The 11,971-nt window shown below is 42.1% G+C and overlaps 2 protein-coding genes across 4 annotated transcripts in view; one reads left to right on the top strand and one right to left on the bottom strand.

Annotated features, from left to right (window-relative positions):
* ISM1 (isthmin 1) overlaps positions 1-11,971 on the bottom strand; it is a 325,195-nt gene that overhangs the window by 35,926 nt on the left and 277,298 nt on the right. The gene's annotated exons all lie outside the window — the stretch shown is intronic.
* ESF1 (ESF1 nucleolar pre-rRNA processing protein homolog) overlaps positions 1,458-11,971 on the top strand; it is a 56,215-nt gene continuing 45,701 nt past the window's right edge. The window contains exons 1-4 of one of the 2 annotated variants that reach the window (XM_063125343.1): positions 1,458-1,528; positions 2,719-3,368; positions 5,657-6,063; positions 7,677-7,790. In XM_063125343.1, coding sequence (XP_062981413.1) covers positions 2,747-3,368; positions 5,657-6,063; positions 7,677-7,790 — 1,143 coding nt within the window. In that variant the 5' untranslated portion in view covers positions 1,458-1,528; positions 2,719-2,746. Of the gene's footprint in view, positions 1,529-2,715; positions 3,369-5,656; positions 6,064-7,676; positions 7,791-11,971 lie in introns of both variants that reach the window. The other variant, XM_063125342.1, reaches the window with a different exon arrangement.

The following is an 11,971-nucleotide window of genomic DNA, read 5'->3' as shown; positions in this document are numbered from 1 at the left end:
CTGCAAGGCGCTGTGCCTCTCATACGGGAGGTGATTGCACTTTTTTTTACGCTTAGCCCTCCTTGAGGTTATTTACTATTGCATTTATTTGTTATTGCATTTATATCCCGTCTTTTTTCCTACAAGGAACCCAAGGAAAAGGAAAGTAACCTCTCCTGCAAGCACTGAGTCATTACTGACTCAGGCAGGATCTACACTACTGCTTATAACGGTTTATAAGGGTTATGACAACTGTTCAGGCCCAAGACACATTACATATACTGTTTTCATACCACTTTAAAAGTGTTATATCCTGCTTGGTGGGACGCCAGCTTTCGCTGAAGTTTTCTTGGCAGGCCTTATAGCGGGGTGGTTTGCCGTTGCCTTCCCCGGCTGTTATTACCTTTCCCCCAGCTAACTGGGTACTCATTTTACCAACCTCAGGAGGATGGAAGGCTGAGTCGACCCGAGCGGGCTGCCTGAAACCAGCTTCCGCTGGGATCGAACTCAGGCCGTGGGGAGAGTTTCAGCTGCAGAAACTGCTGCTTTACCACTCTGTGCCATACCCAAAGCAACCCAAGGAAGTGTACATAATTCCCCCTCTCCATTTTATCCTCACAACAACCACCCTGCGAGGTAGGCTGGGCTGAGCGTCTGTGACTGGCCCAAAGTCACCCAGTGGGTTTCCATGGCTGGGTGAGGACTAGAACCCAGATCTCCTGACTCAGAAGGGCATGTTAATTTTTAAAAAATTCATTTGTATTGTGAAATTTCAACAAATTTCAACAAGTTTTGTATATATTCATGTCAATGAATAAGTATGTTACAAAAAAAACCACACCAGGTGTAGATGACCTGGTGCCTTATAGTTGTTTTGTGTACTAAGGTCCCCATAAAGTCCAGCCAGCATGGCCAATGACCGGGGATTATGGGACCTGTAGTTCAAAAGGTCTGCAGGGCAGCTGAAACTTTTCACATGAAATAAGTCCTATGATAGAAAGAGCAGGAACAAAGAGCTAAAGCCCTCGATTTTGCTATTGTTTCCAGTGGGCCGGTGACACTTTTACCTCGCCGGCGAGAATAAGTGGCATTAAAAGACGCCCCCTGTAGACTATCGAACCGTCTGTTTAAATCTATGGTTAGATTAAAGAGGTGATAGTGTCAAGGGCTGTGTACTACGACTTCCGGTTCCTGATTGCAGATCCTTGCCTACGCCATGTGCGGGGCAAGAGCAGAGGAAATACCCAGCAAAGTTTTCAAAAAAAGTTAGATATAGCACGTCATTGCAGTGGCTTCTATCAGAGAAATATCTATCTATATATCTGGCGGCGTTAACTTTTTAATGCCAGCTTTATATTTTTCTGTCAGAACTCATATGCCTTTAAGAGCCTCGAGAAGACCCGGCGTCCTTCTGAACGCATGCGCAGTATTTTGGCCCTTCGGCGTTGCCGTTGGTCGTCGCGTGTTCCGGAAGTGACGCAATTTGTCTGCGTGCGGAAGTTCCTTGGAGCGGTGCGTTCGACGCGTGGAGAGGCCTAAGAGCGGCTAAGTGAGTTAAAGGGGCGTTGAAAGAGACGCGCGGTAAATGCTCTTGCAGGGAGCTGGTTGATGTTCATGAGAGGCCTTTTCTCCTTCTACGTCTCCCCCTTTCCTTCCAAGAGTGTGCTTGGTTAGCTCACAAAGTCATGCCTTTGGACTCCGTGTGAGCTAACCAGGCATAGCTGCTGCCTTCTTAAGAGTTAGTTCTCGCAGTCATTAAAAACTCCCCACGTGGCCCACGTGGCCATGGCATTGAAGCAAGGGTTTATTTATTTATTTTATTTATTATTGCATTTATATCCCGCCTTTTTTCCTCCAAGGAATCCAAGGTGGTGTACATAATCCTCCTCCTTCTCTCCATTTTGTCCTCACAACAACAACCCTGTGAGGTGGGTTGGGCTGGGAGTCTGTGATTGGCCCAAAGTCACCCAGTGGGGTTCCATGGCTGAGTGGGGACTAGAACCCGGATCTCCCGTCACCCAGTCCAACACCTTAGCCACTACACCACACTAGCTCTCACTAGTTGCAGTCCTCGGCATCCTTACTCAGAAACAAGCCCCATTATATTAAGTGGGACTTATTTTCTCTTAAGAAGGCATATAATTGCAGCCTTTGGGTGAAAAATTCTGTGATCTTTATCTTTGTTATTGCAGTTGTGCATGCAACAATGTAATTAAAAAGCAGAAAGGGATGGGTAGCGAGCAGTAGATGTCCTGAAATCACTGGCATCAGTGATCAAAGATGCCAGTGATGCTAAGATGCTGCTGCTTAAAAACATAGATAAAAACTTAATCTGTGTTTTTCAGTATAAAGCTGGTCTTGGGTTAGGTACACAGCCCAATTTGGATGGAGTTGCACATTCACAGGTTGGGATTGGTTCTGGATGGTGAGATTGCAGCTGAGGGCAGAAATGCTTTTGCAGAGCAATGACTGCTGTGCATTCTTTCCTGGAAAAGGTGGTTCTGGCCACAATCACACATGCCATAGTCCCATCCAGGTTTGATTACTTTGGTTGTATTGGAACTTGGAAAGTTGGAGAATAGGTTGACCAGATTACACCATATGTTTTTTTGGACTAAGTGTCTAACATTCTAGCTGTTTTGCTACCTTATGGGAACTGTTAGTTATTTTAGAGTGAAGCATTTATTCTTTTATTATGATATAATGTCATTGATTTAAATTTTATTTTTTTCTCAGCAGTTCAATTTTGGACTCTTAACTGGTAAAAATGGATTCTAAGAAGGAGCTTGTTAGTGACCAGCGGTTTTCCCGCATTACAAAAGACCCTAGATTTTGGGAAATGCCAGAAAAAGACCACAAGATCAAAATTGACAAAAGGTTTCGGGCCATGTTTCATGACAAGAAATTCAAGTTGAAATATACTGTGGATAAGCGAGGACGACCTATTCAACACAGCTCTACAGAGGACTTGAAACGATTTTATGATCTTTCTGATTCAGATTCTGATCTTTCAGAGACTGATCATAAACGAACTGAGAAAGAAACTGAAGGAAAAAAGGTCAAGCCTAAAGGAAAGAGAGCCTCTGAGAAGTCTCCTGTTAAACATAAAGAAAGCACAGTGACAGATAAAAGTTCACCAGTCTCAAAATCTGACATTTTAAAAAATGATAGCCAGAAAAGTGCATCATTCAAGTCCAAAAAGAATGTAAAAGACACACATGTAACTGAGTTGCTACAAGATGAAGAGCGTGTACCAAAAAAGCAAAACAAGCAAGGTGGAATTGCTGCACCGATCACAAGTCAGAAATCTTCACAGAAGACTATAAAAGAAAGTACAGTGAAAGAATGCAGCATAGAACATTCTTCAGGCCCTAAAAGTACTGAATTAGGTTGGTAATCTGTTACCTGGATCTGGATCTTATCTACCATTCCTTGGAAGTAAGTTTCATTGGCCAACTTTTGACAGTCATATCTCAGCTGTTTAAAACAAGAATTACACAGGTATTTTGTCTATGCACCCAGACATTTCACGATGCACAGCAATCAAAGCATGATGCCTCTAACCCTACTGGCTAATTTCTTCCAAACTGGGAAACTGCAGTTACCAGGTTTGGAACAAGCTAGGATTCTTAAACTGATTTTGAAGCTGATTTAAGTTCCTGGCATGTTCTGAAGCTAGTAACTATTGTTTCCCTGCTGATAAGAAACTGGAAACTTATGATTAATTAGATACTTTCTTCTTTGATTTCTGTGTGTCAGAAAGAGACTGTATGAGTGGAAAAAATACTTATGTATATCTTTGTTCATTAAGCCTAGATATGATTGTCAGAATGTGGCCACTGAGTTCAACAGAAACTTTCTTACAAGTTAATGGGCTTAGTATAATTTCCTCTGTGCCTTAATAAGTTTTCTGCATACAAAAGTTCATTTTGTTGGAGGCTGATCTATTTTGCAAAACAACCCATAGTTTATGAAACTGGCTTGTTTTAACTAAGTATAGTTAAGATTAGCTACAGTTTAGGGTTCAGATAACATGGTAAACTGCAATTAATCTAAAATGGTAGTGGAAACTTCCAATCTCCTCTTTGCAGCCACACCAGACATGGAGTTAGGATTGTGCAAGCCCAAGGTTTGCTGTGGGCTCGTCTTTATGTTGCTAAACCATGATTTACCGTTATATCTAAACACAGCCAATTTATTATTATTATTATTATTATTATTGCCCGCCTTTCCCCCAGTACTGGGACTTAAGGCGGTATGTGAACTATTGTGCCATATTTATAATATGTGTTCTCAAAAAGATATTCTACCCATGGGTTCTCATTTATGTAGAAATGCAGCCTTTAAATCAGTGTGGTTGTTGGAGTGCCATGTATTAAACGTTAACAGTTTGTTAGTTTAGGTTTGTATTCAGATGTAAGTTTAATTAGGCAATTTTAATTAAACAAATAAAGCATTTTTACTCTGCTCTTTATGTAAGGCTCCCAGAGAGGCTTACAAATATCAGTAGTATGACAGGCCCTGTCCTCAGGCTTACAATCTAAAAGACATGACACATAAGAAAAGGGGATGGGGACAGAGGAGGAAAACAGCAAGCTCAGACTCCAGTTCGTAAAGATACTGTTTTTCTAACAATCAGCTGGGATAAAAACAATTCAGGTAGATGACAGTTGTGAAGGGTCAAAAATAGGCTGTCTCTCAGCAGAAGCAATGAAATAGTCCTGCTTATCTTCTGTCCCTCGGTTACAGTAATTTTTATTTTTAAAACCCAATTTTTAAAGTGGTTATTCACCTGTTTGAAGTCTGGTGACTTTAGGAAACTTTTTGTTTAGACTCTAAACTTTAGAGAGTGACCAGCATCTTGGTCAAAGTTACTTGGTGGATACAGAACATAATTTAAAACTACAAGTTGTCCGGCTGTCTGAAAATTGAGAAGAGACTGACTTTTAAATAGCAACCAGTTAAAGCAGTATTTTTGCCCAATGATTTGCAAATAAATAAGCTTTCAAAAATGTTCACAAAATGTAAACATTTTTAAATGGTTTAAAAATCATTGACTTTATCAAACTTCATGTGTGATAAACATTATTCTTCCCACTTGGCACAAAACTTTGGACAGCTAGCTTCCCAAGTGGTATTTATTTATTTTATTTATTTATTTATCATATTTATACCCCGCTCCTCAGCCAAAAAAGGCTCTCAGGGCAGCTTACACTTCGCAAAAAAGACAGTCCCTGCCCTCAGGCTTACAGTCTAATAAAGACATGACACACAAGGAACAGGAGTTCAGGAGGGAGGGAGGGAGGTGGGGAGGAGAGAGAGAGAGTCCAAGAGGAGCAGGCCATGATGTTTCTTCTGCCTGCTCCTGTCCCCTTGCTCTTTCTTCTTCCCCACAGGGCCAAGATGACAGTTTGCCCTGTGGGGGTGGGGGAAGAGTCCAACAGGAGCAGGCCATGATGTTTCTTCTGCCTGCTCCTGTTATAAGCTCTTATTTAACAGCTATATTTAATTTATTTTTAAAGTGGGGCTTAACAGAACCACCAAAAGCCTTAACAGTATTTCATTCTTTTTCACGTGCAGCATATCTTTTTGGGAGATGATTAGCGTCATCATTATCCCTGTAGAGAATGGTATTATACATGTATATTAAACATGTTGTCTGTTTCCTTTCATTTAGCAAAGGAAGTAGTTTCCTCTATCAGTCATGTGAACAAAAAATATTTAGAAAATGAAACCAGCAAGGATGAGGGGAACTTTGATCTTGAAGAATCGGAGGGCAGTGGAGAAAGTGAAGAGGAAAGTGAGTCAGAAGATGATGGACATCTGGAAGAGGAAAGTGATTTGGGAGATGATGGAGAAATAAGAGAGGAAAGCGAATCAGAAGATGAAGAAGAAACTGGAGACGAAAGTCAGACTGATGGTGATGAAAGTGACAGCAGACCAGATTTGGCGAGAGGGAAAGGCAATATAGAAACCAGTTCTGAGGATGAAGAGGAGGAGGATTTGACGGACATATTTCCAAAGGAGCCGGAAGTTATACATGAATGGGGAGAACTGGCTAAAGACGCCCCTCGTGCAGATAAGGTAAGGCTTGCAACAGGGATGGGCCAGCCTGTGTCGATTGGAAATAAAAATGCAAAATGTGTATAAGTGCAATATCTAAAATACCGCATAGAAATGTTTTGATTCACAAAAAGGATTATACATTTTCATGGACCTTATACTATGACTAGAATGCTTTCCCAGATTCTTCCAGATATTGTTTCAGTATAAACAACATCTACACTGATCATTGTACTTTACATAAACTCTTTATGGTATGCGTAAAAATTACCCACTCTAGCCAATGGGAAAGCAGTTGGCTTCTAATTTTTCACAGAGTTTCATTAATAAGCATCTAACTAGCACACAGATGGTAATATAGTACCCAGGCAGCATTCACTTTCTTGTAGTGAATTGACCGTTAGCAGAAGACACAGTGTTGTAATTCATCCCAAGGCACTCTGCTATGTGGCCGTAGGCTTTAGCAGTCAAAGCAATCTGATTCCTGAGCATTAAGTATGGACTTTGTGCTGTCAGTCACTGATCCGTGCAAACATCAGCTGTTTGTTAAGTAAACTGCAATCTTTGCCTTGCTCTGGCCATCATCAGGTCAAGGATAAGGGTGGATTTTGCTGCTTCACCATCACCTGGCAGGGCAAAGCTTCAAACATGAGTTGCTCCAAGAAACTACATATCATGTTCCCCAGCCTTGACTCATCCTCTGGCTCCAAAGACGACTCGAGGCAGAGGAGACTCTCTCATTTATCCAACCCCCAATAGGCCAGGGCCTTCCAAACCAGAGGGTGTGCCTCCACCTGACTCCTCAGATGCAGAGGACACTCCCCCATTACTGCCTTCACCACCCCCATCCCATAGGAACCAGCAGTTACAAATCGGGTAGTAGTCCTTTAAGAAACAAACTGCTTCACTGAGGGGGTGGAGTTAACTGCAGGTTTTGAGATGCTGGCCATGATAAGGCTTCCCTGAGTCAACAGCTCGCCTTGCTTGAGTCTCAGGTATCTCGGAGCTGGCCATGGCCCTGGAGACCCTGCCTGGTCTAACTTGCCTTGGCTATTCAGCACCCTAAACTGGACTTGCCTTGAATGGACTAGATTGATCTGACTTGTCCTGACTTGCTAAATCCGTAACCTTCATGTATTTTGCTGGCTTTAGCACTTTTGGATGCCTTGAACCAAATTGGACAGGACACTGCAGAACTTCAGCTAAAACTCAGGTTCTGTGCCCTTCCCACGCACCCACCCCACCCTTTTTTTTAGAGCTAGCAGTTTGCAAGAATGGCAAACTGTCTGTCTTTAACTTTACATCTGTGTCTGTATGCCAAGGGGAGAGAACACAGCCTCAAATACTTGGTGATTTTTGCTGGAGAAGCAGAGTCAAGGTGTGATTCGATAAGCCCATTTGTTGCTCCTTCTCCCTGGCAGGAAGCTTTGCAGCAGTGCTCAAACTGCACTAAAAGCCCCACCAACTGTGCGCAAAATCTGAATCTACAACAAAATCTAAGTCTACTGAATTTTCGTGTTATTTTAAATGGTAAAGGTTCAGTGATAATGATTTTATGTATTTCTGTTCTCCTGAACCTTAGGCACAGCTGGGCTACGAAATGTTGTGTTAAAAATTGCATCTCTTGTATTCAGGTCACATGTAGATTGGCTGTTTGCAACATGGATTGGGATCGATTGAAAGCTAAGGACCTTCTGGCTTTACTTAATTCGTTTACACCTAAGGGTGGCGTTATTTTTTCTGTAAAGGTAAGTACTTCTTTTGAACAGCAAAATACAGATAATTATTAGTTCAGAGAGGAAACACCTTGCTGGCAGGGGCCCTCGAGCAGGTGGAAGAATCTTACAGTGGTGGCCAAAATTGTGGACACTTTTTGAAATTTTCATGTTTTACAACTTTGCATACTGATAGAAAATGTTCTGTTTCACAAATTTCAAATGTTTATATATCAATTGAAAGACCTGATTTGCGTAATACAACAATCCTTCTTTTCCTGGGTGTGCAGTACTGTGGCCAAGGCACCACAGTACAGAGAACAGCTCCAATAGTGCCCCAAAATAGTGTCCGCAACAATGTAGGAACAAAGCCAGACTATAAAATACATGGTCTTCAATGTCTATATACTAATGCCCAGAGCATGGGAAACAAACAGAACGAACTTGAACTCTTATTGTTGTTGTTTATTCGTTCAGTCGCTTCCGACTCTTCGTGACTTCATAGACCAGCCCACGCCAGAGCTTTCTGTTGGCTGTCGCCACCCCTAGCTCCCCTAAGGTCAAGTCTGTCACCTCCAGAATATTATCCATCCATCTTGCCCTTGGTCGGCCCCTTATTACATGAAGGCAAATACGACTTGATAGGTATAACTGAAACTTGGTGGGATGACTCCCATGGCTGGAATATAGCAATTGAAGGATATAACTTGTTCAAAAAGAACAGAAGAAATAGAAAGGGAGGTGGAGTTGCACTATATGTTAAAATACCTATCCCTGCACAGAAATACAGGCGGATCAGACTGGGAGCCCCATCGAGAGCATCTGGATTAAAATAAATGGGGCAAGGAATAAAAAGAACATGATAATCGGAGTCTACTACCAACCACCCAATCAAGGAGAAGACGAGGATGAAACTTTTGAGAAACAACTTGCCAGTGTTTCAAGGAAGTGTGATGTAGTAGTGATGGGGGACTTCAGTTACCCTGATATCTGTTGGGAGACCAATACTGCCAAAAGCGGCCCTTCCAAGAAATTCCTGACATGCGTGGGTGATAGCTTTCTCCTACAGAAAGTGGAGGAAGGAACTAGAGGATCGGCAATCCTTGACTTGATATTGACCAATAGGGATGACTTAGTGGATAAAGTGGCAGTTATGGGAACTCTGGGGAAAGTGACCACGTCATACTTGAATTCTTGATTGTGAAGGAGACAAAAGTTGAGTGTAGCCATACACGTACTCTGGATTTTAGGAAAGCTGATTTTAATAAACTCAGAACTATAATAAGTAAGGTCCCATGGCAAGTGAGCCTAATGAGAAAAGGAGTGCAGGATGGGTGGGAGTATTTAAAAAATGAAATTTTAAAGGCACAGTTACAAACAATTCCAACAAGGAGAAAAGATAGAAGACAACAGAGGAAACCAATGTGGCTCCACAAAAAGCTTAGAGATGACCTGAAAACAAAAAGGGATACATGTAGGAAGTGGAAGGAAGGCCAGGCTACAAAAGAAGAGTACAGACAAGTGGCGCAGAAGTGCCGAAATGGCATCAGGAAGGCTAAAGCTGTGAATGAGCTGAGATTAGCGAGGGATGCTAAAAGCAATAAAAAGGCTTTCTTCAGATATGTGAGTAGTAAAAGACAGGAAAGAAATGGTGGTTCAACTGCTTAATGAAGATGGCAAATTGATAACAGATGACAAAGAAAAGGCTGAAGTGCTCAATTCCTACTTTGCCTCAGTCTTCTCCCAAAAGCGGGTCTATGACCCCCCTAGAAAAAGTGAAGCAGAAGTTGAGGGGGCAGGATTGCAGTTTGAGATTGATAAACAAATGGTCAAAGAACACCTAATTTCCTTGAATGAGTTCAAATCTCCAGGGCCCGATGAACTGCATCCTAGAGTAATGAAGGAGGTAGCGGAAGAACTCTCAGAACCTTTGTCTATTATCTTTGCAAAATCATGGAAGACGGGTGAGGTGCAGGACGACTGGAGGAGGGCTAACGTCCCTATCTTCAAAAAGGGCAAAAAAGAGGAACCTGGGAACTACAGACCAGTCAGTCTGACATCCATCCCTGGGAAAATTCTGGAGCAGATTATAAAGAAGTCAATCTTGAAATCAATCTTGAAATCAATTCCAACCTTGAAATCAATGCGGTGATCACTAGAAGCCAACATGGATTTGTCAAGAACAAGTCCTGTCAGACAAATTTGATCTCATTTTTTGATAAGGTAACCTCCCTTGTGGACCGTGGGAATGCTGTGGACGTCCTATATCTTGACTTCAGCAAAGCTTTTGACAAAGTACCACATGACATTCTGATTAACAAACTAGCTAAAAGTGGGCTAGATGGAACAACTATTAGGTGGATTCACAGTTGGCTACAGAATCGGACTCAAAGAGTACTTATCAATGGAACCTTCTTAAACTGGGGAGAGGCAACGAGTGGGGTACCGCAGGGCTCAGTCCTGGGCCCAGTGCTCTTCAACGTTTTTATTAATGATTTGGACGAGGAGGTGCAGGGAACGCTTATCAAATTTGCAGATGACGCAAAATTGGGTGGGATAGCTAATATCCTGGAAGACAGAAACAAACTTCAAAGTGATCTTGATAGGCTGGAGTGCTGGGCTGAAAACAACAGAATGAAATTTAATAGGGATAAATGCCAAGTTCTACATTTAGGAAATAGAAACCAAAGTCACAGTTACAAGATGGGGGATACTTGGCTCAGCAATACTACAAACGAGAAGGATCTTGGAATTGTTGTAGATTGCAAGCTGAATATGAGCCAACAGTGCGATATGGCTGCAAGAAAGGCCAATGCTATTTTGGGCTGCATTAATAGAAGTATAGCTTCCAAATCACGTGAGGTACTGGTTCCTCTCTATTCGGCCCTGGTTAGGCCTCATCTAGAGTATTGTATCCAGTTCTGGGCTCCGCAATTCAAGAAGGACGCAGACAAGCTGGAGCGTGTTCAGAGGAGGGCAACCAGGATGATCAGGGATCTGGAAACAAAGCCCTATGAAGAGAGACTGAAAGAACTGGGCATGTTTAGCCTGGAGAAGAGAAGATTGAGGGGAGACCTGATAGCACTCTTCAAATACTTAAAAGGTTGTCACACAGAGGAGGGCCAGGATCTCTTCTCGATCCTCCCAGAGTGCAGGACACGGAATAACGGGTTCAAGTTAAAACAAGCCAGATTCCAGCTGGACATCAGGAAAAACCTCCTGACTGTTAGAGCAGTAAGACAATGGAATCAATTACCTAGGGTGGTTGTGGGCTCTCCCACTCTAGAGGCCTTCAAGAGGCAGCTGGACAACCATCTGTCAGGGATGCTTTAGGGTGGATTCCTGCATTGAGCAGGGGGTTGGACTCGATGGCCTTGTAGGCCCCTTCCAACTCTGCTATTCTATGATTCTTACTCTTTTCTTTGGTGCCATTGCTCTATTTATGATGTACGTACGTACGCCTTTAATTTGAGAAATACTTCAAATATTCACAAGATCTCCAATTGCGCTTCAGTTACAGAAGAAACAGCAAAACGGACTTTCTCCAACTTGAAACATGATGTATCAGAGCTACTGCCGTGTGATTGGTCCCCAGAACAAGGACTGTGATTGGCCAGTAGGGTTTGCAATTCCAACCTGCTTCTTCACTCAATCACACCTGTTTGTTTTTAGAGTAAAGTAAGCATAACTTTTTTGTAGTACAGACATTTGCATTCTGTTTTTTGTATTGAATTCAGCATTAGGTTCTCTTTCAATTGATATATAAACATTTGAATTTTGTGAAACAGAACATTTTCTATAAGCATGCAAAGTTGCAAAACATGAAAATTTCAAAAAGTGTCCACAATTTTGGCCACCACTGTAGATGGCAGTTCAATGGAAATATGATTGTCCACTGTAGGAACAAAATGCTGGTATAGACAGGCTTTTGTTCTGATCCAGCACAGCTCATCTTATTTCCTTTAAGTGGGCAGTAAATATATATCTTTGGTTCTGTGGAATCCATAAGGTATGTTATGTTCTAGAATTCAGTAATACTTTATGGACAGCAAGACTGCTGGGATGGCTCCCTTTTCTTCCATCCGGAAGCAGAAAAGGAGGCATGGAAGCAGAACGATAGTATCTAAAAGTTCTGCATTTCCTAAAACTAAAACAGTGTAGTATTCACTGCCATCCGTTTTTAAGGTGAATTGGGCCTGATCTTTAAACACTGG

Source organism: Elgaria multicarinata, chromosome 4 (assembly GCF_023053635.1).
Source record: "Elgaria multicarinata webbii isolate HBS135686 ecotype San Diego chromosome 4, rElgMul1.1.pri, whole genome shotgun sequence".
NCBI classification, from domain to species: domain Eukaryota; kingdom Metazoa; phylum Chordata; class Lepidosauria; order Squamata; family Anguidae; genus Elgaria; species Elgaria multicarinata.
This window is presented reverse-complemented; position numbering and strand designations above follow the sequence as displayed.